The sequence below is a fragment of the Hypanus sabinus genome, chromosome 4 (assembly GCF_030144855.1).
Source record: "Hypanus sabinus isolate sHypSab1 chromosome 4, sHypSab1.hap1, whole genome shotgun sequence".
Taxonomy (NCBI): Eukaryota; Metazoa; Chordata; class Chondrichthyes; order Myliobatiformes; family Dasyatidae; genus Hypanus; species Hypanus sabinus.
The window spans coordinates 174,779,885-174,805,347 of record NC_082709.1 but is presented as its reverse complement, the minus strand read 5'-3'; the positions used below and the strand labels follow the sequence as shown (position 1 = coordinate 174,805,347).

The following is a 25,463-nucleotide window of genomic DNA, read 5'->3' as shown; positions in this document are numbered from 1 at the left end:
AACAAAAACTTTGATGAAGGTACCCGTAGTCAAAGTAAGTATGGCTTGGTCATGCTGATTTTAATGGCTACATCATTTTACATGCATGCAATGTACAATAGCAGGTCTTATGTCTCCCAATTCTCAGTACATACTTCTCTCCACAATATCTTACCAAATAATACTGAAAGGGAACTGCAGATTTCTACACTACAGAATGAAAAAATATTATGTACCTCAAGCAAGCTTCACCATTTACTGAAATACTTTGAAATCCATTCCAATAAAATCAGTCTTGAACTTTGGAGCATGAAGGTCAATTCATAAAAGTAACACACACAAAATGCTGCAGGAACTCAGCATTTCTGGAGGGGAATAAAGAGCCAACATTTTGGGCCCTGATGAAGAATTTCAGCCCGAAATGTCGCCTCAGGAGTATTGTTGCACTTGGATGTAGAAGGACCCTTGGTTGCGGTTTCTGTAACACGTTTTGTTTTACTAATTAGGATTGTTAGCACTGAGCTGAACCTGGAGGATTGGTGGAACACTCTTAGTCTGTCCTCTACCCTTTGACCTGTTTGGCTTGGGAGGCCCGACCAAGAGTCAAAGCTCAAAGCCCTGACTCTAGCCATAGCCAACATAGTTCTCTGGGTCATCGTGACATACAAGCCTCCAAACCCTACAAGGCTGCAGTCCTCTTAGAGGAAACTGCAGAACTAATAACTTCAAAGCCTGTGCTTTTATATAAACCCTGAAATTTCTTCTTAATCAGGCAGCACAAAAGTTCCCTTGACCAAATTATTTTCACAGTGCACTCTTCATAAGTAACAGTACTAGTAAGTTAGGGTAAATGGGATTTATCAGGGGTTGCTTGGGTGGCCTTGCTCAAAGGGCTATTAGGGCCTATTCTGCATTGTATTGCTAAATAATAAATAAAAGCAGTGTAGAGATGGGGCAAAGGTGAGTGCAACCAGAATATTTTCAGAAAGTCAGGGTCAAAAATTGCAGTTACTCTACTTCAATAATAACCTGATTTCTGAGAAATGCTGCAATTGTAACATTCTTTTGGCAACTAAAATTTTATTCAAATTGAGTTGCTATCAATTACATGCAAATACATATTTTTAAGGTATAACACACACTAAATTAAAACAATCCTTACTATGTATGTTGTTCTGTTGGACCTGTTTCAATTTATCATTTAGAGCCTGTTTTTCCGGAATCAGTAGACTGAGCATCTGTTGAAACTCCTAAAAGATCATAAGAAAAGTTTTCTTAAGTACACTTTCCTTAAGGTATATGTTTTGTAACTAAGCTGAAAGATCCATACTTTTTGTATTCATGGAATTGAGGCATCACAGCCAAAGCCAACATTCTCTTGGTTTAACAATACTGCTCTAACAGTACTGCAGAGAGGAATGCCCCAGGATTTGGACTTGACAACACCAAAAGAAAACTGTCATATATTCTTGGGGCAGTACTGCTTGCGACTTGAAGGGGTAATTACAAGTGATGGTATTCCAGTATGCTCCCATCGTTTTAAGTGGTAGGGATTATCGACTTTGGGTTCCCAGAGAAGCAGAGGATTCCTCCCCACACTGCAGTGTAATAATGACCAGATAATCTGCTTTAATAATGTTGATTAGAGTTAAAATTAAGCAAAAAATTCAAGGATAACCTCTGCTTTGAAATGGTGCAAAAGGATCTTCAACTAAGACATCTGACTTAGCAAGACGATCATAATCATTGATTCATATAGAAAACTTTTATTGTGGTAAGGGAGAATCAGGTTTATTATCCTGACTTGTATACCATGAAATTTATTGTTTTGTAGCAACAACAAAGACATAAAATTACTACAAATTAAAAGCAAATAATTTGTGCTAAAAGAAAAGGAACAACAAATTCCTTAATGTTTTAAGAAAAAAAAAGTAGCACCTTGTCCCACACTTCAGGGCTTACCTCGGTTTCTCTGTACAGGTACTGGAATGGAACTTGAATACGGAACATTTAGACACAGGACCAAATAGTTTTGTGTCTAACAAGTAGGCTACAACCGAAAGACAGAAGCTAGAAATCTGAGGGGCAGCCTTTCCGACACTAGCTGCCAGAGGAAATAATAGGGGGTGGATACAACATTTTAAAGACATTGAAACAGATAACAGGAGTAATAAAATTAAATAGGATATGGGCTTAATGCAGACAAACAGAACTAGCTCAGATAGGTGCTATGACTAGAATGAATGAGTTAGGCTAAAGGGCCTACTTCCATGCTGGACAACTCCATGAGAAATCAGCTAGCTGCAACGCATCTTATAGTGAATACTAAAGATAGCGTGGATATGCTCTTAAATGGCACTGAGGTCCATCCATGTGATTGGAGTACTCCATTGCAATTTCAACTTGCAATTTTTAAAATGGAGGAAACTGCCTGGGAAGCACAGAAATTCCAACCTCAAACCCATTCCTGCATTTGCATGGTGTCTATTAACTATGAAATCACTGGAAACTCTCATCAATTTGTTATTAAGGGATTCCAAGATCATAATTCCACTTAATGTCAAAATAGGTTCACATGTTCAAATACCAAAACTAAACAGCCGTGAACAATCCCATCATGCAGTCATAATATTAATCTCAAGAATACAGGCAATGACATCCATTCGCTGAGATGGCTCAATAAACAATCAGAACTATTTTTTTACATGATCAGAAGATTCTAGTCAGCAGAGAGCTTTCCCTCTATTCCTATCAATTTAAGTAGGACTTACTGACACCATACCGAAGTCAAAGTCTGCCTTAATACGTAGTTACACCCAGTTCCTCTAGATTCAAACAAGGGCAAATATAACCCAGAACTGAGGTTTAGGCTCAGGTGTGTCTAGTAAAAGATATAACAAGCAGTGAGCACATTATTAGCATGTTAAGTGCATTTCAATTGCACTATTAACCAAATATTTCGCTAATGATTGTGGCAGAAAGGGCAACAATTGGCTTAGATTACTTATCCAATTTTTTTATGGTAAGAAATGCCAGGAAATCTTTTGTTTTGTTCGGTGGATGCCAACATTGTAGCAGTGCTTGAACAGCTTAACTAGGAGAGAGGACACTTCCAGAACACAAGTTTTCAAGCATTATTGCTGGTTGCTACTTCAGGGTAAGGCCTTTGCTGTTGCCATTATACTCAGCTTAAAACTAGACGGCACGGATGTAAGAAAAGGGGAAAATATTTTAAGGAGCCGTGAGGAGCAACATTTTCTATGCAGAGGGTGAAAGTTACGTGGAATGAGCTAACAGAGAAAATGGCAGAGACAGGTACAATTATAATATTTTTAAAAAGATCTAGACAGCATGTGGGTACAAAAGATTTAGAGCAATATGGGTCAAAAACAAGCAAATGGGACTAGCTCAAACAGGCATAGATGAGTTGGATTGAAGGACTTGTATTTATCATGCGTGTATAGTTTTGTGATCCTGAAAACTTAGAAAACTTAAGACTTAGGTTTTCAGCTGAGTAAATATTTACAGTTTACCAAAAACCATCAACGCTGAAGACCTTTACCCTGAAAACTATAACAATAACTCACATGTGAACTGAAAACTGACCTGTAATTGTTGCTGGAGATGTGTAATTTCTGAAATCCTCAATTCCCTTGTCTGATTTGTATGCTCAATTTCGTGTCTCTGAGTAGAAACACGAAACCGGATGTCTTGAAGCTTGCCTTCCAACTGATTCTTTTTATCATTCTGAAAAGATAAACTTGCGTCAATATGTCATTTTATCTATTTCAAAATAACTGAGAGCTTCGCTCACAAACAAACTCACAAGGGCTTCAAGTTCAAATTCTAAGGTCTTTTTCCTTGCTTTTAAAGCAACAATTTCTTCTTGTTCTTTGTTTCGTTGGTTCAAGAGTTCCTGTCGACGATTCCGCTCCCATTCTAGTTGGCGCTGCCTTTCTAGTTCACGTTTTGCTGCCTACAGGCAAAATAAAATTGTGAAATTAAATGAACAAAATCACTGGAAAATGCTCAATGTCAGCATCATAACCATCAGTTGATATTGCAAAGCTGAAACAGTTTCATTGTACACCATGTTTTGGGAGGTACCAACTTACTGTAACACTGGAATGAATATCCTCTGAATTCATTTTACAGACAAGCAGTCATAAACAATCCGATTCTAAGTGTATATGGAATGGGAAATGTCACTTATAAATCAATCCCAGACATATTCCCCCTTTAGACATGCCAATGACAACCCATGCCCTTATTAGCCTGCAGATAAAGTTTTCAAATAGTATTTTATATTTATCCACATTAAGAAGGAACCTCAGCATGAATTAAAACTGTAGGGGATTGTGCCTGGATACACATCATAGTATGCACTTTTAAAACTTATGACTATCGTCAGTGGTTGCATAACAAAGATTTGTGATATGTACCAGCCACTCATACCTGCTACAATGGCTACCCATGACCCTGACCAGAGAGCCAAAAAGGTACTACACCTTGCGTAAGGGTGACCTGTAGGACAACTGGGGGGGGCGGGGGGGGGGGGAGGGGGAGGAGAGGAGTACCTTACACTTCCTTCGGCAGAAATGTATTCCTACCCCACCACACTATGCCACCTAATTGAGACAGGACAGAAGACTACTGTTGACCAGTTTTTAACTAGTGCAAGTCATGGACACTTGTGTGACCATTAGCAAACAGTTTTTAAACTCTATTCCATTTTGCCCCAATAATCTGCTTCAACAACATGAACAATACAAAATAACAACAGTGTAAATTTTGAAACAAAGTAGTAGGACAACAGTAAACTTAAATTTTACACTATTTCTTTCAGTATACAAAATATTTCTTTTCAAAAGCATTTTTGGTGAATGATATTTTCAAACACAGCAAACAATTGCAAAGCATAAGACAATGCACCAGAATTAATATTTAGACACAGCAGCAATAGATGGTGAACAAGATAATAATTGTCTTAAGTGAACAGGCTATAATTATAGATTTCAAAGCGAAACTGCAATATTTCTAGTGCTACAGTTATATCTTCAAAATATGCAATTTATAAATTAAATTTGATTAACAAATGTCACTACTCAAGTATACCTCACGTCTTTCTATTTCTTTTCTTCTCTCTTCTTCCCTCTGCCGTTCGAACTCCCTTTGTTTTTCCAGCTGTTTTTCTAACTCCATCTGTCTTTTCCTCTCTTGCTCTTGACGCTCTCGCTCTTTACGTTCTTGCTCTGCTCGCTCCAACTGGGCAAATCGCTCTTGTTCTTTTCGCTGCTGCTCCAGAAGAATTTGACGTCGTTTTTCAAGTTCGAGGTTCCCTCGCTCAAAATTCTCACGTTTCTTGTCCTCAAATGTAACTGCAAGGCAGATCAGGTTAAGGGACAGTTTAATAGACAAGGGAAACAAGTGACTACATGCAATATTGAAATTATTTTGATAATAGTTGTTACGACCTGAATCATCCATCATCAGCAAGCCAGTGATTAAGAAACAACTTCTTTCCCTCCATCAGATTTCTGAATGGTCCATGAATACCTGTAGTGGATACGACCCAGTCCATCACTAGTAAAGCCCTCCCCACCGATGAGCACATCTATATGGAGTGCTGTTGCAGGAAAGCAGCATCTAACATCAAGGACCCCCACCATTCAAGCCATATTCTCATCAGGACGATGGTACAGGAGCCTCGGGAACCATAACAGCAGGTTCAGGAACAGTTATTACCCCTCAACCACCAGGCTCTGGAACTACGTGGGATAACTTAACTCACCCAATCACTGAAATGGTCCCATAACCTATGGACTCACATTCATGGACTCTTCATCTTCATACTTATTGCTTTTTTCCTTTTTACTATTTTCACCATTTGTAGTCCTTTGTTTGTCCTGTTAGAGGCAGCCTTTCATTGATTTTATTGTGTTTCTTATAATTACTGTGAATGCCCGCAAGAAAATGAATCTCCGGGTTGGATATGGTGACATACATGTACTTCGATAATAAGCTTACTTTAAACTTTGACTGACTATTATGCTCTTTTTGTACTATTTTTTGTGTAATTTATAGTAATTTTATGTACAGTTTTGCATTGTACCACTGCAAAACAAAAAATTTCAAGACATACATCAGTGCTAATAAACCTGATTTTGAAGATACTTTATTTGATACACAAATTATCTACGTTACTTTAATGCCTTAATTGAAACTCATTCCAAACCCTTCTATCAATTATAACAGCTGTAAACGTCCTGGAAATATTTTGAGATGTCAGTTATTTAGTAATCACTTGCTATGGGCTTGAGAAAGAATTTCAAAGTGTGTAACCATTTTGGATTGGATGGAGGTGAAAATTTTACTACGAACTCACAAAACTGCTTCCTTTGCAATTGTGACATACCAAGCCAGCTGAGGTGGTGTCTTACAAGAGGAACAGAATCATTTTTCAGCCAATAACATTGAACCTTTTCCAGTCAGTATAGAGTTGTTTCAAAATTAAAACATGCCAAATCTAATAAACAGATTCACTTGGAGTTCCTTTTCATGCTTTTATGATCCAAGTTTGTCCTGCAAAGGTCACAAATCACTGAGGAAACCAAATTTCCAATCTAAGTTTACTTACCAGACTTAACGCATTATCCAGTTAGATTGAAAAGAGATCATGGAAAGTGCAATTTAAATGATAATGGGGAACAAAAATAAACCTTCTGGACAGGAAACAGTTAGCTAAGTTTCACATTCCTTTGTGTTTTAAGCAATTTTACCACAGACACCAGCGCAAGTACAGACTACAGTCACTGGTGCATCATGCCAAGTCTTTGAACAAGTTATCCTGTTCAGCCTGCTCCCTTGTCTTTTCTCCTTCATATTTCACATTTTCCCCTTTAGCTATCTGAATAGTTTGTCAACTTCCAGCGACCTTTAAGTCATATAACACTACAGGACAGAAATAGTCTAGTCTGTACCGAACTATCATTCTGCCTAGCCCCATTGACTTGCACTGGATCAGAGCCCTACAGACCCCTCTCAACGTGCAACTATCCAAATTTATTTTAAATGTTGAAATTGAACGCACATCCACTGGCAGTTCCTTTCACACCATCATCCCCCTCATGTTCCCCTGAAAAATTCATCTTTCACTCTTAACCCATGACCTCTAGTTCTTTTCTGCTTAGTGGAAAAAGTCTGCTTACATAAACCCTTCATAATTTTGTACAACACAATCAAATCTTCTCTCATTCTCCTATGCTCTAGGAAATATAAAGTCCTCAAGTCCCAGCATTATATACACTAGATTATTAAAATCCAACATGTACAAAAAGGGTTCAGCTCATTTCCCTGGTTTTCTTGCTAATTACCCTCAATCAGAACTTTCTGTTAACACAAAGTACACTGTAGATGCTGTGGTCAAATCAACACGCACAAACAAGCTGGATTAACTCAGGTCGGGCAGCATCCGTTGAAATGAGCAGTCAACGTTTTGGGCTGAGACCCTTCGTCAGGACTGAAGGAGAGGGCGGGGCCCTATAAAGAAGGTGGGGGAGGGTGGGAAGGAGAGGGCTGGGGGGTGCCAGGTGAAAAACCAATCAGAGGAAAGATCAAGGGGTGGAGGAGGGGAAGCAGGGAGGGGATAGGCAGGAGAGGTGAAGGAGGAATGTAAGGGGAAAGCACTATGGGTAGTAAAAGGCGGCAAAATCATGAGAGGTGATAGGCAGCTGGAAGAGGAGACAGAGTGAAAGTGGGATGGGGGAAGGGAGAGGGAGGGAATTACCGGAAGTTGGAGAATTTGATGTTCGTACCAAGGGGCTGGAGACTACTCAGACAGTATATGAGGAGTTGCTCCTCCAACCTGAGTTTGGTCTCATCACGACATATCCAAATGGGAATGTGAAGTAGAGTTTAATGTGGGTGGCAACCGGGAGATCCTGTCTGTTATGGTGGACGGAGCGGAGGTGCTAGACGAAGCTGTCCCCCGATCTGCGTCAGGTCTCGCCAATGTAGAGGAGGCCGCACCAGGAGCACCGGACGCAATAATGACCCCAACAGACTCACAAGTGAAGTGTTGCCTCACCTGGAAGGACTGTTTGGGGCCCTGAATGGTGGTAAGAGAGGTGGTGTAGGGACAAGTGTAGCACTTACTGTTGTTAGAACTTTCTGCTGTCTGAAACTAATTTCTTATTTACTCCTAAACCATCCTTTATCATTTCTCCAAACAATCTTCCCCAACATTCTCCACACTGATGATCTCACCTATCTATTAATAATAAATTATTTGCACAGCTTTATAACACTAACTTGCATCACTTGCTTTGTTCAATATTTCAATTATTTCCTTATGTAACATGCTGTAAGGTTTCACTGCTAATGTAATGGCTTCTCTGCAATGTTCCATTGCTGAGGTAAAGGTTTCTCTGTAGCAGCAATGTTTGGGTTACATCTTGAGATAACGGGGCAAGCTAGCCAATCAGCAGGATGTTGTTCTTTCTCGCGTGTCTGGGAATCCGGAATTTGTGGTCTTTTACCGGGGAGAGATGAGGAGAGAAGACACAAATGGAGAGAATTGGTAAACCTCAGACGGAGTGGACTTGGAGCGAGGGTCCGAAGACCAACGACAATAGGAGGAGGTCAATGGTGGATGAACAGCCTTATCAGTGAGCTCCAACGTTGTACACGAGACTGTTTCATGAGAATTGGCCTTTATTTTTGTTTTCTTTACTAACCATATAGTCAAATTAAGTATTATACAGCTCCATCGTTTAATCACATATTGTGTACTGTTTGTTATTTCATGGTACTGATTTGTAACAGGGGACACATCGCTCAGCATCCACCCAGACGAGATTTTTTAAGTTTGGCTGGGCCAGGGGTGTGGGGCTATCATCCCCTAGCCGAACTGAGAGTTACACTCAGTTGCTGGCCCTTCAACTGGATGCCTTATTTCATAACCTACACTGTTCAAACAAAGACCTGATTTCCCTGACCTCCCCCACCCCCCACCACTTCTTCATTTATTTTTATTTCCTTACAATAGAAGGCATCCCAATGAATCTTCATTCCAGGCAACCATGATCCTTTGATGCCTTTCTGACTGAGGAGAGTTCAACATTACTCTGAAATCTAGTTACTGTAGGTCAACATAGACATCTTCTATAACTAACAACCAAACATTTATTTTTAAATAAAGATGACTTTCTGGTGTTTTCATGTTTATACTCAGAAGCCATGCCAGAGCATTCCAGGCAAATGTTGAATCTTTCGCCTTAATAAAATTCATTACCACATAGGGTGAATGCTACAAAGTTTCATCAAAACTCCTGCTTTGTTCTTTGCTAAATAAAATGCCTCATTTCACCATCAAATATTTCAACTACGACTAGTCCAATAGGCAGAATCAAATTTTCAATTAATCAAGGTCCATCAGAACAGCACCATGAAAATGACCGCTAAGTGAATACACCACTAGGGAGTGTGATGGAAGCAGCGTCATTGTCAGCATTTAATAAGTGTCTAGACAAGCACTTGAACTGCTTTGGTGTAGGATATGAGACAAGTGTGGAAGACCTGAATTAATATCGACTTGTTGGTATAGGATGGTGGGCTGAATAGCTCATATGAACACAAGGCCATTAGAACCAAGGTCAGACTTAGGCCACACACACAAAATGCTGGTGGAACGCAGCAGGCCAGGCAGCATCTACAGGGAGAAGTACTGTCAACATTTTGGGCTGAGACCCTTTGTTAGGCTTAGACCATTTGGCTCCCTGAGTCCACTTCATCATTCCATCCTGGCTTTCCACCTTTCCAAGGTGCTAAACAATGGCTCCTTTGCTTGCATCTTAGGAAACAGCTCTATTTCTTGATTAGTCAGGGCGTCAAAGGCTACGGGGAGAAGGCAGAGGAATGGGGTTGAGAAGGATATTAAATCAGCCGTGATGGAATGGCAGAGCAGACTCGATGGGCCAAATGGCCTAATTCAAATCCCAATGTCATATAGTCTTACAGTAGTGTAGTGACCTTGTATCTCTTTTTATTTTTCAGCCTAATTAAATGTACTTACCAGGCAACTTCTTTTCAGATTCCTCCTCTTGTGGTTCTTCAGGTACCCTTTGATCAATCGACAAGGAGCCTCCCAGAGATTTTCCACTACCTGACCTGCCTCTTCTGCAATATTCAAACAGAACTGATGGACTGTAACATCCCAGTGATCTCAAAGTATTAAATTAAGTTAAATTTATTTCATGCAACTGGCAAAAGGTAAATACATTCACACATATTTGGGCAAAACAAAATTCACAGTTCTTTAATACAGAATAAGTAGTTTAGATATAGCCTTGGGGAATTGACTGGATGGTTAAATGGAGTATTCTAAATCAGAGTTCAAGGATACACTTGTAATTCTTTTGGCATGGTATGGGGATGAAGAAACTGAAGGTCAGGCATATCCCAACACATTTACCACCATTATGCAGTGCCACCTTTTGCATGACATTGCATAATTGCAGTAACTACACTGTTTGCTATTGAATTAGTTGAGGTTATGAAGACCTTCACTGTACTTTATCTATTCGCTGCACTTGATGTGCAGAGCCTTCATTTCAGATTCCAACAAAAAGTACTCAAAAAATAAAATAGGCTACAGATTTTCATTCATTTTTTGTACTGAGTGATTGCCTGGAAAAAATGAACAGTTGCCTCCATGAATCACTAAGTTACTTTGTCATAAGAAGTAATAATGGTCCAAGAGTGGCTTGCTTCATTCCCACCAGAGTCATCATTAGCACACATTCAAAGCTTATTATAGGACCATAAGGTATAGGAGCAGAATTAGGCCATTTAGATATTGAGTCTGCACTGGTATTTCAACATGACTGATCCATTTTTCCTCTCGGCTCCAATCTCCTGCCTTCTCCCCACATTCCTTCATGCCCTGACTTATGCCATGTCCATCCTCTGTCTTCAATATACGTAAAGACTTGGCCTCTACAGCCACCTGTGGCAACAAATTCCACAGATTTCTGGCTAAAAAAATTCCTCCTCACCACCGTTCTAAAAGGACACCCCTCTATTCTGAGGCTTTGCCTTCTGGTCCTAGACTCTTCCACCTTTGGAAATGTCTTTTCATACATTAGCTCCTCCAAAGTTTTTCAACATTTGATAGATTTCAGTTAGGTCAGCCCTCATTCTTCTGAGTTGTAGTGAATACAGGCCCAGAGCCAAGCGTTCTTCATATTTCAATCCTGGAATCATTTTTGTGAACCTCCTTTGTATCCTCTCCAGTGTCAGCACATCTTTTCTAAGATAAGGGGCACAAACTCCTCACAATGCACCGTGAGATCCCACCAATGCTTTATAAAGTCTCAACATTACATCCTTGCTTTTGTATTCTAGTCCTCTTGAACTGAATACTAACATTGCCTTTGCCTTCCTCACCAAAGACCCAAAATGCAATTAACCTTTAAGGGATCCTTCACGAGGACCCCAAGTCCTTTTGCGCTCCTTTTTAAAAAAAATTTCTCTCCATTAAGAAAATAGTCTACTTTTTTGCTTCTCCTACCAAAGTGCATGACTTTATACTTCCTGCCATTGTAGTCTACCTGGCATCTTCCATTATGTTTTCTTTGCTTGTTAATTTTGCATCACAAAAAAATCACATGAATTCTTTTACAAAATGAATCACGTGAATTGGTTTTCTCAACGGAGTCACTTTTAATATTCTAAATGAAATCCACCGAGTTGTCTTAGCTTAGCAATACATAGGCAACTCACCTGAATGTAGGTGGGATCAATTCTCGAGTCAGGACAGGAGGCAATGGTTGCCCAGACATGGCCATATCAATTAAGTGCATTGCAAGAATGAATTCTTCTGCTGTAAGTTTTCCATCTTGATCTATATCAGAAAGATTCCTACAGAAGGAGAATTTTTGGAGGGAAAAAAAATGCTACTATAATAAAAGCTCAAAAACACCTTAACCATGATTTTGCTGATAATATGAATTTGTTGACTAATAAGTGTTTTTATTCACTCAAACACTTATGCAACAAGATTTTTAACATTTCTAGGTTCAGAATATTGATAAAACCAGCACAGAAAAACTCTCTCATATTTATCTTTACCTTCTTACCAAAGTAATGCTAAAAATGGAAGCTCAATGCTCAAAGCACCAGGTCACGGTTCTGTATTCTGCCATTCTGAACTACCATGCATTCAGCCGAACAGTCTTTAATACAAAATAACTAAATTACTCCAATTACGAAGAGGTAAACAGCATTGACTAAACCCAAGCTTTTACAGAAATAAATTATTTGTGAATAATAACAATACTAACCAGATAGATGCTAATTGAGCCTGTGGTAAACTGGATTGCATTAAAATCGTTCTTGCTTGTGGACCTGCAAAATGAATAAAAACAAACCAATTGTCGTTTACCTCTGTTCCCATCGTAGCCATCTTTTCTGTTTAGTCCTATGTCTTTAAATCCTGAATGGCCCAAGACACGAGTAGGTTTAGAATGCCCAATCCCATGAGAGGAGATAGTGTTGCAGTTGCTATTATTAACCATGATCTAAAAGTAAATTAATAATAAAGGGGAAGATAAAGCAGAAAGAGAAAGAACTGCAAAACAAAGTTTAAAGATAAAATAGAAAAAGGAACAAAAATGAATATAAATCATATTTCCAAAATAATTTGAAAAACAGAAACTCAAGTCGGCAGAATCAGAATTTTTGAAACAAATTTACTTCTAAATTATGAAGCTTAGTATAATATATTTCAAGTCAAATGAAACGGAATTTAAGCTCACACAAAGCTGAAGGTGTGAAAAGGAGCTGGAATAAGATAAAAAAAGTCATGATAAATTTGGCTGCGACTTTTCCCTTGCAGTAAAAATACTTGTTAAGTGTAAATATAGTATCCAAAAGAAATTAATTTTTAACAATTCTGTGCAAAATGTAATCAAATCCATGTGCAAGCTAATGAATGAACAAACCAAAAAGAATGAGTTACCAATACTTACCTGTTAAATGTCCACTCATTGTCTTATCATGACTGTTGAAGAGCTGTCTGTATTTCAATCTGGATGATTGAGGAACAGCCCATTCTACAGTAGCAGGAGTGGGTGGCACACTGGAATAGACCAAATGAAGAAAATAATTTTATAAATTCTACTTTCACCTTTGTGGGGAATCATAGACACGAGAAAAATCTGCAGGTACTGGAAATCCAAAGCAACACACACATAAAATACATGCTGGAGAATTAGTAGGTCAGACAGCATCTATGGAAAAGAGTAAACAGTCAATGCTTCGGGCTGAGTCCTGAAGAAGGGCCTCGACCCAAAATATCAAAACTTTACACTCTTCCATAGATACTGCCTGACCTGCTAAGTTCCTCCAGCATTTTGTGTGTGCACTTTCATGGCGAGCCTTGTATTAAAACTGAACACCCAGAAAAACATTTTCAACTTAGATCAAGTTTATCACTAAGAAAGCACTACGTCAAGAATAACTTTAAAAGTAAAGCTTGCCACAAGTCAAAATTCATATTATTTTAGCAAGTGATCATGTATGTTATCTGGGTATCTTACTCTGACAAAAAAGCCTCCATTAGTCAGCATCACAAAATTTGAAAAGAAAAATCTGTCCTTGCTAAAAGACTACTTTATTTGAAAATTTTGTGTATACTGGATGTACTTGCTGCACAGAAAGTCATGATCCCAGCCACACTACTATTGTACAAGAATTGAAAGCTGGGCAATGCACTAACAAAGAGTAAGACAATTATTCTTGCAACCTATTTTAAACCAGATGTCCAGTAACAGCCTATTAGTTGAAACACAATAAACAGAACAAAGAAGCAATTAAAGGAGAAAACTACCGGTTCTCGTATTGGTGTATTATTGTCAAGGTTTACTACTATACCATGAAAATCTTACTGTTTATACAGATCAAATCAGTACTCAGTGAATTAAACTAGTACAAGGTAAAACAATAGCAATGCAGACAACATGTAAAATCTACTGAAAAAGTGAAGTGCAGGTAAATGATAAAGGATAAGATCATAACAAGGTATCTGGGTTATCAAGGTTAGAATCAATGAGTAAGGCATTGAGGTCAAGATTCCATCTTATCATGCAAGTCGTCCAGTAAACAGTATAATAATAGTGGACTAGAAGCTGTCCTTGAGCCTAGTGATACATACTTTAAAACTTCTGTATCTTCTGCCTGATCAAGGTCTGTGCAGCACTGCAAGTACAGAATTTTAAATACGAGAAGTTCTGCAGATGCTGGAAAACCAGAGTAAAATACACAAATTGCTGGATAAACTCAGGTCAGGCAGCATCTATGGAAATGAGTAAACTCAACATTTCATTACTATATAACACTTACTCTGGCTTCTTCCCCCTTCCTTTTGAGTCTTGAAGAAGGGTTTTGGCTCAAAACGATGACTGTTTATTAATTTCCAGAGATGCTGCCTGACCTGCTGAGCCTCTCCAGCATTTTGTGTACATGAAACTTAAATTTCATTGAACAACTCACTTTACATTTCCCATATCGAATGACTGTGCTTTTTGTAGTTTTGTTCCATTTGTTTGACACGCTGATACCGAACGACTGAAAGAAGAACTCTTTGGCAATGTGGCTCCTATGTGGGATTTAAAGAATAACAGTCATTTTGTGTATTCTCATACCTCTGGTGTTTTTAAACCACCTGCATTGGTAACTCTTCTTCTCCCCCCCACCCCCGCATTTTTATGATCTGATCACAAGTGTACATCTTTTGATTTCTTTCTCCCTTCGCCACCACCTCCTCTAGTACCACTAGTGGAAACATTAATTTCAAGAACATGTGCAAAGTTACCTGCATCGTACTAACTCATGTTTTCAGGAACATCAATAAATCATTTTTAAATTGGTCTATCCAATCTTAACATACATCATTGCGCACTCTCTTCTTTGACAATATTCTGCCCTCTTTCACAAATTGTTTTGAGATTTCATCCCTCTTTCCTTAACCACTACTCTCATGTGTTCAACTCTTAGCACACCAGATTCATTATTAAATGGAGTATAGTTAATTCATTCCAAATTTAAAGCATTGAGGAAAGAAAATTGAGTTAATGGAGACTTATTGAATTACAGGGGACAGGTGAGTCCTGTGAAACATCTCCCATAGCCCCTCAACTTCAAGTGTAGTGATTGCCACAGTATCACTATTTGGCTTGCCATGCAGGTTTCTTGTATATGGCCTCTGTGCCCAGAGCAACGCTTCCATGTGGCATCCCTGTTCTTACAGTTGATGAAATTCACACTAAAACATGATATTTGAGCTCTCTGGTCAATGAGAGTGGGAAACAAAGTATGTCCAAATTCTTAGGGAGCTACAAACAGTGGACTCAAAATTCACTCCCAAGAGAACTAAAATGTTAAGTTTGATATGGAAAATGAGGGGGAGAAGAGCCCTTCTCCCAAGTGGGATGAAGGAAAACAAATCAGGAGTACAAATAAGAGGACACCAGATCAAATTAGTAAATGGTAAATTTGTAAGTAACTCCGCCATGGACAGACGCAAACCCAGCTGCGAAAGGAGGAGGGTTGGGTATGGGCTAGCAACCATATCCCATAAAACACAGCTTTATAGAAATGTCACTAGAAGCTCTAAAGGACTCATCCGTGGGCGAGGAAGGACCTTCAAATGGTTACACCTTGAAAGACTGGCCCACAACAGAGGACTCTGCCGAGCTGCTGTTGGCTGCCTATGCTGCAGCAGGAGTGATGGGTTAAGAAGAATAAATTTCTCATCTTATACTTTGCTGTTATAAGGGAAATTCCAGCTTCTCTAATCTTGCAACATATCTTGATTATTCTGATAAATCTGTCCTATATCAACTCAGAGCAATGATATTTTCTTAAAAGTTTAGTACATAATATTCTGGCAGAGGCATAACTAGTAACAGAGACTGGACTTGTTTAAAAACAAAATTAATTATGGAAACTCACCAAGAGGTCTCCTTAAACCTCTATAAAGTTTTGTAGCTAAATTTTTATATTCTTCCTCAATTGCAATATCTTTGCATCTATGTTAACTTATTTCATTTTGGTCAACTAAGTATTCCTCAGAGGTGTGTGAATACAAATCAGAAATTAAAAACTTTGATGACAGAAGTAAAGGTTGTTGTTGGTTTTCAATCTTAGCAACACAGAGCCGGGAAAAGATATATGATATTCTCTGCATTATTAACTGATTGGTTCGTTCAAAAAACTACTTGCTCAATCATGTCAAGAGATCCACAAACAGATATTGATTGAAGTTAAAAAGTTAAGGGAGGTCAGGTCAAACAGGTTTATTTCCCCACTCAAAGGGCAATATAGCTGTGCAGTACCTTATCAAGTCTAATAAAATGAACAGTTTAAACTGTTTCTAGAGAAAATTGAATACATTTCTGGAGAAGACAATAAAATCATAAGAGATCGTTTGTTCATTATGTGCTGTGTTGTATGACGTAGACTATCAGGATCTTTCCATGACCATTGACTTTCTTGGCAAATTTTTGTACAAAGTGGTTTACCATTGCTTTCTTCTGGGCAGTGTCTTTACAAGACAAGTAATCCCAGTCACTGTCAATACTTTTCAGAGATTGTTTGCCTGGCGTCAGCTGGCACATAACCAGAACTTGTGATATGCACCAGCTCCTCATACAACTATCCACCAAATGCTCCCATAGCTTTACCTGACCGTGATCGGCAGCTAAGTAGGTGCTATACCTTGCAAGCTAACAAGAGGGAAGGAGCACCTTATACCTCCTTTGGTAGATGCACATCTCCACCCTGCCACCCAGATCTAGATTTAAGATATAGAAGAATTGGAACATCTGGCCCGCAAGTCTACTCTGTCATTCAATCATGCTGATTTTATTTTCAACCCCATTCTCCTACCTTCTCTCTGTAACATTTAACCAATCCAAAACCTATCAATCTCTTCAATATACCTAGTGACTTGGTCACCACAGACAACAAATTATAGGTTCACTAACCTCTGGCTATTCATCCTCATCTTCATATTAAAGGAACATCCCTTCTTTCTGAGGCTGTACCCCTGGATCCTTGACTGCTCTACTAATGGAAATGTTCTCATGTCCACGCTATTTCAGCCTTTCAGTATCCAATAAATTACTGTGAGATTCTGACCACCCCTCTCCTCCCAAAGGAATTGAGGGACAAAATCAGAAGATAACATGAGTGAAAACAGGACATCAGGATTACTTGATCTAAACAAGTTCTTGTATTTGCTATCATCCAATATACAAAAGTCATAGTCAAAACCAATTCATTCTTACATACTTAATTACCATTTTTGTTCAAAAATTCTAAGTAAATTTATTTATTATCAAAGTACATACTCACCCGGATGAGCAAAGGCAGCTATAGGCTGCACCATCGAAGGTGTCCCATTGGCTAGCGCAGGGACTCCAACTGCAGGAACAGAAGAAACCAGTGGTGGTGACATCCCCACAACTGGCATGGGCGCCATTGACAAAGGTGCTACTGAACCCATGGAGGACAAAGCTGGAACACTGGCTATACCTTGATAGAAGAGGAAAAAATATTACACCACTGCCACTCGAACAACAGGTAGCAAAACATAACAGCCGAGCTTTCAAAATTGAGCTACTTAAGTCAATAACGAACAGAATAAATAAAACTAAGTGTTCAGTAGAAGAATGTGGATCTAACCAAATGCTGGTGTTGGAACAGCCATTGGTACTTGTTTCATGATGGGAGGCAGTGACGAGGGAAGCTGATGACCCTGTAGTTTTAGCTTGATCAATTTCATGGCTATAGAGAACTCCATTTGATCCATCTTTCCGTCATTATTCATGTCAGCCAAAGCCCTATGGAGGCAAATAAATAATAACAATCACAACTGAATGTTTGCCAGTAACTTGATTGACCATTCATGAAGCACTTGCTACTACAGTTATATTCAGTGGCCACCTTATTAGCTACCTCCCTGTATGTTCATGGTTTTCCACTGCTGTAGCCCATTCACTTCAAGGTTCAACATGCTGTACATTCAAAGATGCTCTTCTGCACACCATTACTGTAATGCTTAGTTATCTGAGTTATTGTCTGCTTGAACCAGTTTGACCATTCTCCTCAGACCTCTCTTATTAACTAGGTGTTTACAGCCACAAGACTGCTGCTCATTGGATGTTCTTTGTTTAATCGCACCATCCTCTGTAAACTCCAGAGATCGTTGTGCATGAAAATCTCAGGAGATCAGCAGTTTCTGAGATACTCAATCCATCCTGTTCATCACCATTAAAACGTCTGTTCATTTTGTAGTTATACATTTATAATAGCTGGGTCAAAGCATTCCATCTAAACACAAACCACTGTCTAAAAATTAAGGACATGTTTGACAGCCTTTAAGAGTTGGTCCAATGCATCAATGAGGTTTATTTCTGTTTGAAATCCACAAATCAGAGGGCCTGTAGCCTTTGTAGTGCAACTGTCATATTAGAAAACTGTGTAATGATAATATACACATAGTGGCCACTTTATTGTGTACCTCACCTTTATTGGGTACTTTATTGCATGTTTGTGGTCTTCTTCCTCTGTAGCCCATCCACTTCAAGGTTCAATGTATTGTGTGTTCAGAGATGTTCTTCTGCATACCACTGTTGTATTGTGTGATTACTTGAGTTAATGTTGCCTTCCTATCAACTTGAACCAGTCTGGCCATTCTCCTCTGACCTCTCTCATTAACAAGGTTTTTTCACTCACTGCAACTCAACTGAATGATCTTTGTTTTTTCTTTTTGCGTCATCCTCTGTAAACTCCAGAGACTGCTGTGCATGAAAATCTCAGGAGATCAGCCTTTTCTGAGATATTCAAACCAGCCTGTCTGGCACCAACAGTCATTCTGCAGTCAAGTCACTTAGATCACATTTCTTCTCCATTTTGCTGCCTGGTTTGAACGACAAATGAACCTCTTATGCTTTTATGTATTGAGTTGCTGCCATATGACTGGCTAATTAGATATTTACAGTAACAAGGTGTACATGTGTTCCTAATAATGCGGCCACTAAGTGTACATCCCAATAGGTTCTCAGAGCTTTCTCGGGAACTGCAATTTATAACTAAACAACCTCACTTGAGTTATTCATCCTGTTCAGTAACCACAAAAACAAATCACATTATTGCACATATGTCTATAGTGGATAGCACAGATTGGGGAAGTAAACCACAGATCACAACTACCTAGTAGATCAATAGTTTTATGTCAAAGTCATGACCCTGATCTTTAAATACCCTTTTCCTCAAACTGACTAAGGCCTGAAAGTGGTAGCAAATTTCATCAATGATGTCTGACTTCATTATGGATGCCTTTGGAGATATGGCAAGAGGGTCATGTTTAACAGGACCTTGGAGTGAAGATTTACTGCTGGAGGGCAGTGTGGTGCAGTACAGGCAGATGTACAGAGAGAACCTTCTCCATTATGAATGGTGAATTTAATACCCACCTTCAGGTGTGTGTCAGTGTATGCCAATGAGGTTTTGGGAGCTTGACCTCCAAGTATGTGCAAGAATTAATAATGGACCATTGCATCACTATTGACCCTATAGGTGGATCAGTTTCCTATTGGATTTGAAGACTACTTTCATGAAAACAAAAAAAAGGCAACTTTTTTTAAAACATTGAGCAATAATGTAGTGAGAGAGACTAAGTTGCTGGGCAATGACATGTTTGACACGAATCTTCACCGAAGTGGGCTCTATTGTAGTTTTGTTGATTGATATGATGACTTGCATATAAAACACAAAAACCACAAAACAGAAACAATTGCAGGGCATTCCAACACTCAATAATATCCTGGGGAGAACCAGCAAATATGTCAAGTATCATTTATCTTATCAAAAATTACTGTGACTTTGCTTGATTGTATTAATTAAAGATTTGAAGTACACTTATTATGAAAGTACATATGCAATATACAACCTTGAGACCAGTCTTTCCACAGCCACGAAACTAAGGAACATCATGGAACCCATTCAAAGAAAACATCAAATACCCAGCATATATAAAAAAAGAACAGTTTGCACAAACACAATAAAACAAGTGAAAAACGCAGAACATAGAACAACAAACCACAAAATAATTGAAACAGTCATTGAATCATATTTGAAAGAAGAAGTAAAATGAGTTGTTTCATGAACGGTCTGAAGGAAGTCACCTTTGGTCACATTGTTCTCTGGCACCATAATCTTCACAACCCTCAATTCCTTAGATTTTTCAAAAATTTATCATCATCCCTTTAGATAGTACCCATGTCTCGCCTCCAGAGCATTTGGGAATACAATTCCAGAGAATCATCAGCCCTTGAGAAATTCCTACACATTTCAATTCTAAATCCCAAAGCAAATTGTATTTCCAAATAAAATAATAATTTGAAAATAATAATAACAATACAATAATAATATGTCTGCTTGTCAGGTAAAAAGTAACTAACATACTTAAAAGGCAAAAGTGTGTACACTCAGCCAGCTCCAACTACAGGAACAACACTCACCATCATTGAGGACATCTTCAAGATATGTCAGAGTCAGAGTAAATTTATTATCAAAGTACCTATATGCTGCCATATACAACTTTGAAGTTCATTTTCTTGCAGATATTTACAGGAAAATAAGAAATACACAGAATTTACGAAAAAGTATACATCAACAACGACTGACAAACAACCAATGTAAAAAGCAAAACAAATTGTGCAAATAAAAAATAAATAACACTGAGAACAAGTAGGGATGTTGTAGGTGAGTCCATAGGTTGTAGAATCAGTTCAGAGTTGAGGCAAGTGAAATTATCTACTCCAGTTCAAAGCCTGATGGTTGTAGGGTAATAACTGTTCCTGAACCTCATGATGTGGGACCAATGGCAGTAGCAAGAAGCGAGCATGGCCTGGATGGTAGGGGTTCTTGATGGTGGATAACACTTGATGGCAGCGTTCCTTGTAAGTGTACTTAATAGTGGTGAACGCTTTGTCTATGATGGAGTGAGCTGTATACTTTCTGTAACTTTTCAGTCTACAACCAAGACAGTGCTGGTGATATATAGAGATGTTTTGCAGACAGCTCACAAAACTATCAGATATTCATCTTTTGACCTGTTATTTCTGCAATATGCAACCTGTAATTTCCCTTTAAATGTGTTGCCTTCAGAAGACAGCATCCATCACTAAACACCTTCACCATTCAGGACCTGCTCTGATACCTTTACCACCATCAAAGAGGAGGTACAGAAGCCTAAAGACCCATAATCAACAACTCAGACAGCTTATTTGCCTCCACCAGAATTTTGAATGGTGTATGAACACCATTTGGCAATATTTTTTATAATTTATGGTAATTCTATGTCTTTGCATTGTACTGTTGCTGCAAAACAATAAACTTCATGTCATAAGTCAGTGATAACAAATTGCATTCTGAAGATCCAGTTCATCTCATCTTTCACCCTTTACCTTGCTGCTTCATTAAGGCACCTCGTTCAAAAAATATTGCTCTTTCATTGCCAAATCAAAACAGAATTGCTTAAAATCATAATTGTAGGAAACAAATGGACTTACCATATCTGTGCAAGAACAGGTGGAGGCAATCCAGACTGAAGAAAGAAATTTCGCGCCTGATCACCTAAATGCAAGAGTAAAATGATTCAATTTATATACTTATATCAGACATTTCACTTCCACAGGTAATATAAATCAATAATAAATATGACTTCACAACAAAGGAATTTAATAGATTTAGCTAACATAATCAGAATGTAACAGCACTTCATGTTCAGCCAGGATGAGTAAAGTGGGTAAAGCATGAGTCATTAATATAGGTTTGTTGAATCTTTTGGCCCTCTTCCATACTACAGTATGTAGACAATAATAAACTTCTGCAAGCCTACACGACAAAAGACACTGGACTATCTCAAAATGCTCATTTTCAGAAAGAGGCAGCAAATTATTTTCATTTTGAAGTACAAGTTGATTTGCCAAAACATGACTGGGGAAAAACATTGGTATTTCTTTAATCATATACCTGTGCATCTGGGGTGGAATGTCTCATTTTCCTCATCCTTTCATTAACTTAGCTGCTTAAACAACCTCTCATGTTGTTCGCCTTTTGCTGCCTCTGCTCTACATTCACACCCACCTATATGCTTTTCCCTTTTTGCATCCCCTCTACATGCTTTTCAATCATTGTTTTGGAATATTTTGTGTTTCACTTATTTTATATTCAATTACTCTCATCACTATGTGCAGACACGATCTTCAAATCATTAAAGAAAATGCATCTTTAAAAAAGCAGACTTGTGAATTCTCTCAAGGAATTCCTACTGAAACAGTTTTATCCCTTTATTAATGCATCAGTTAAATGAGGTGCAGAAAATAGCCATAATAACCATTATGGGTCATCCACAGTAACCTGTATTCCTAATGCAGCTTCCTCTACATTGCCAAGACCCAATGAGCACCTTCACTCATCTGCAAAAAACATGAGTTCCTTGTTGCCAACCAATTTAATTCCAATCCCCGTTCATATTCCAACATGTCATTCTATGACCTCCTCTACTACCATATGCTGTTCCTCAGCTTGGAGAAACAACACATATCCCATTTGGGTAGCCTCAACACCTAATTGGCATGAACTTAGATTCCTCTAAATTCCAGTAGTATCTCCCCCCTTCCCTTTTCTTTCATTCCCCACTTTACCTTCCCTCTTACCTATTTCCTCTCCTCACCTATCGCCTTCCCCTGGTGCCCTTTCTCCTTCTTTTCCTCCCATAGTCCACTCTCCTCACCTAACAGATTTCTTCTTCTCCAGCCTCTTTTGCATTTACCACCTATCACCTTGGATGGTGGGGTGTAACTAAGTCCCTACCAAAGGAGGTGCAAGGCAATCCTTGCCCTCCACAAGTCTTGGGCAAAGTGTAGCAGCTGCTTAGCCCTATGGATCAGGGTCACGTGAAGCCATGGGAGCAGGTGGTGGATGGTCGTATGGACAACCCCTTACCACCTTATTCTGGTTTGTTCCACCTTCCTTTCCAGTTTTTTTTTGGTTTACACCCCTCTTCCTGCCCAACTCTGCTTCGAGAACTGTAAACCCTCCACTCATTCTGAGAGGGGTCATGGGCCCAAAAATTGATTGGTTTCTCCTTCTACAAATGCTTCTTGACAGGCTTAGTTCTCTGAGTATTTCTGTCTTGTTGCCCTCAAGGTGCAATTGGATAAGCACATAAACAATAATGCATATTGTTAAGTCTCTGGGACCTGGCAGAGCAAATGGGCCTCCCACGCTATAACAGTTCCAGCATTTCTTTGATTCTCAAGGGAGCACAGGACTGAACCACAACAGGAAATGGATTTTAAAAAACCTTGGAAAACTGCATTTCTAATTTTTCAATATCTTAAACAACAGAAAAATTGAATGCAAGGAGAACAGGATGAGATTGTAATCTGTATCAAGTACTTCAGCAGAGTAATCACAGCAATTAATAAGGTCGAATGCCATAATGGTGTTTCTTTATTTAAGATCCAGGGAGCCAGAAAGAAAAGAAATCCACTTTTAGATCTGACAAAGGAGAAAGAAATATCTAAAAGTCATCGCAATTCTTATAAAGGACCAACTGGGCTAACACCAATATTGGAGCATGATTCCACTGATATCTTTAAATCTTTTCTTTTAAGGACTATAGGCATGACAATTAACCAAAAACATTAACTGTAAACCCAAGCTGAAATCTCTGTACAAAAAATTTCAAATAAAGCTTTAGAGAGGGTGCAGAGGAGATTTACCAGATGCGGCCTATAATAGACAGCATGTCATAAGGAAAGGTTGAGTGAGCTAGGGCTTTTCTCTTTGGAGTGGAGGAGTACAAGAGGTGACTTGATAAAGGTGTACCAGATGATAAGAGGCGTAATTAGAGTGCACAGCCAGAGACGTTTTCCGTGGTGGACATGCCCAATACAAGAGGGCATAATTTTAAGGTGACTGGAGGAAAGAGTCGGGGTGGGGGATGTCAAAGGAAGATTTTTTAATATTTTCTTTTTACACGAGTGGTGTGTGCTTGAAATGTGCTGCCAGGGGTGATGGTAGAGGCAAATAAATCAGTGACATTTAAGAGAATTGGATAGGCCCATGGATGAAAGAAAAATGGAGGGCAACATTGGAGGGAAGCATTACATTGATCTTTGCGTATGGTAAAAGGTCAGCACAATGTTAGCTTCAAAGTAAATATTCAAAAAGATTGGTGTGGTCTGCGGGTTAAGATTCTAAGTTGGAGAAAGACCATTTATCGTGGTGTCAGAAATGACCTGGCAAGTGTGGATTGGGATAGGCTGTTTTCTGGTAACGGTGTACCTTGTAAGTGGAAGGTCTTCGAAAACAAAATGTTGACAGTACAAAGTTTTATGTGGCCATCAGAATACAAGGACAAGAAATGTAACAAATGTAGGGAGTTTACAAGAGATATTGAGGCCCTGGTTAAGAGAGAGAGAAAAGGAGGTACATAGCAAGTATCTGCAAGCAGGGACAAATGAGGTACTTATGGAGTACAAGAAGTACAAAAGGACAGTTAAGAAATCAGTAAGTCTATAAGGCAGCATGAAGTTGCCCTAGCAAACAATGTGAAGGAGAATCCTAAGAGATCCTACAGATACATTAAGAGCAAAAGAATTGCAAGAGACAAAATTGGTCCCCTGGAAGACTAGAATAATAACAGTGGAGCCAAAACAGTTGGGGGAGATCTTAAACAAGTATTTTGCTTCTATATTTACTCAGGAAATGGATAAGGTGTCTACAAAAGTGGCAAAGTGGCATCAACTTCATGGATCCTGTACAGATTACAGAGAAGGAGGTGTTTGCTACTCCGAGACAAATCAGGGTGCATAAATCCCCAGGGCCTGACAAGACGTTCCCTCGGACCCTACAGGAGACAGGTGCAGAAGTTGCTGGGGTCCTAGCAGAGACATTTATTTTATCCTTAGCAACAGGGGAGGTACCAGTGGATTGGAGGATAGCCAATGCTGCTCTGCTGTTTGAAAAGAAAGTTTCTACCATAAACCAGGGAATTATAGGCCTGTGAGTCTGACATCAGTTGTGGGAAAGTTACTACGAGGTATTCTGAGGGACCAGATATCTAAATATTTGGACAGACATAGACGGATTAAGGATAGACAGCATGGCTTCATGCATGGTAGGTTGTGTCTAACTAATCTTAGAGTTTTTCAAGGGAATTACCAGGAAAGCGGATGAAAGGAAGGCAGTGGATGTTGTCTACATGGACAACAATTGACAAGGTCCTGCATGAGAGGCTGGTCATGAAGGTCCAGTCAGTCAGCATTCAGGATGATGAAGTTGTAAATTAGATTAGATATTGGCTTTACCAGAGAATGGTAGTAGGTGGTTTTGTCGTGGTTTCT

The 25,463-nt window shown here is 38.9% G+C and overlaps 1 protein-coding gene across 4 annotated transcripts in view; it reads right to left on the bottom strand.

Moving 5' to 3' along the window:
• itsn1 (intersectin 1 (SH3 domain protein)) overlaps window positions 1–25,463 on the bottom strand; it is a 225,592-nt gene that overhangs the window by 137,133 nt on the left and 62,996 nt on the right. For all 4 annotated transcript variants that reach the window (XM_059968863.1, XM_059968861.1, XM_059968860.1 and 1 more), the window contains 12 exons: window positions 21,618–21,681; window positions 17,725–17,882; window positions 17,395–17,574; window positions 14,530–14,635; window positions 13,008–13,117; window positions 12,321–12,384; window positions 11,761–11,898; window positions 10,052–10,155; window positions 5,095–5,357; window positions 3,806–3,955; window positions 3,586–3,726; window positions 1,142–1,229 (listed from right to left, as the gene is read on the bottom strand). In XM_059968863.1, the coding sequence (XP_059824846.1) occupies window positions 1,142–1,229; window positions 3,586–3,726; window positions 3,806–3,955; window positions 5,095–5,357; window positions 10,052–10,155; window positions 11,761–11,898; window positions 12,321–12,384; window positions 13,008–13,117; window positions 14,530–14,635; window positions 17,395–17,574; window positions 17,725–17,882; window positions 21,618–21,681 (1,566 nt within the window). The remainder of the gene's footprint in view (window positions 1–1,141; window positions 1,230–3,585; window positions 3,727–3,805; window positions 3,956–5,094; window positions 5,358–10,051; window positions 10,156–11,760; window positions 11,899–12,320; window positions 12,385–13,007; window positions 13,118–14,529; window positions 14,636–17,394; window positions 17,575–17,724; window positions 17,883–21,617; window positions 21,682–25,463) is intronic.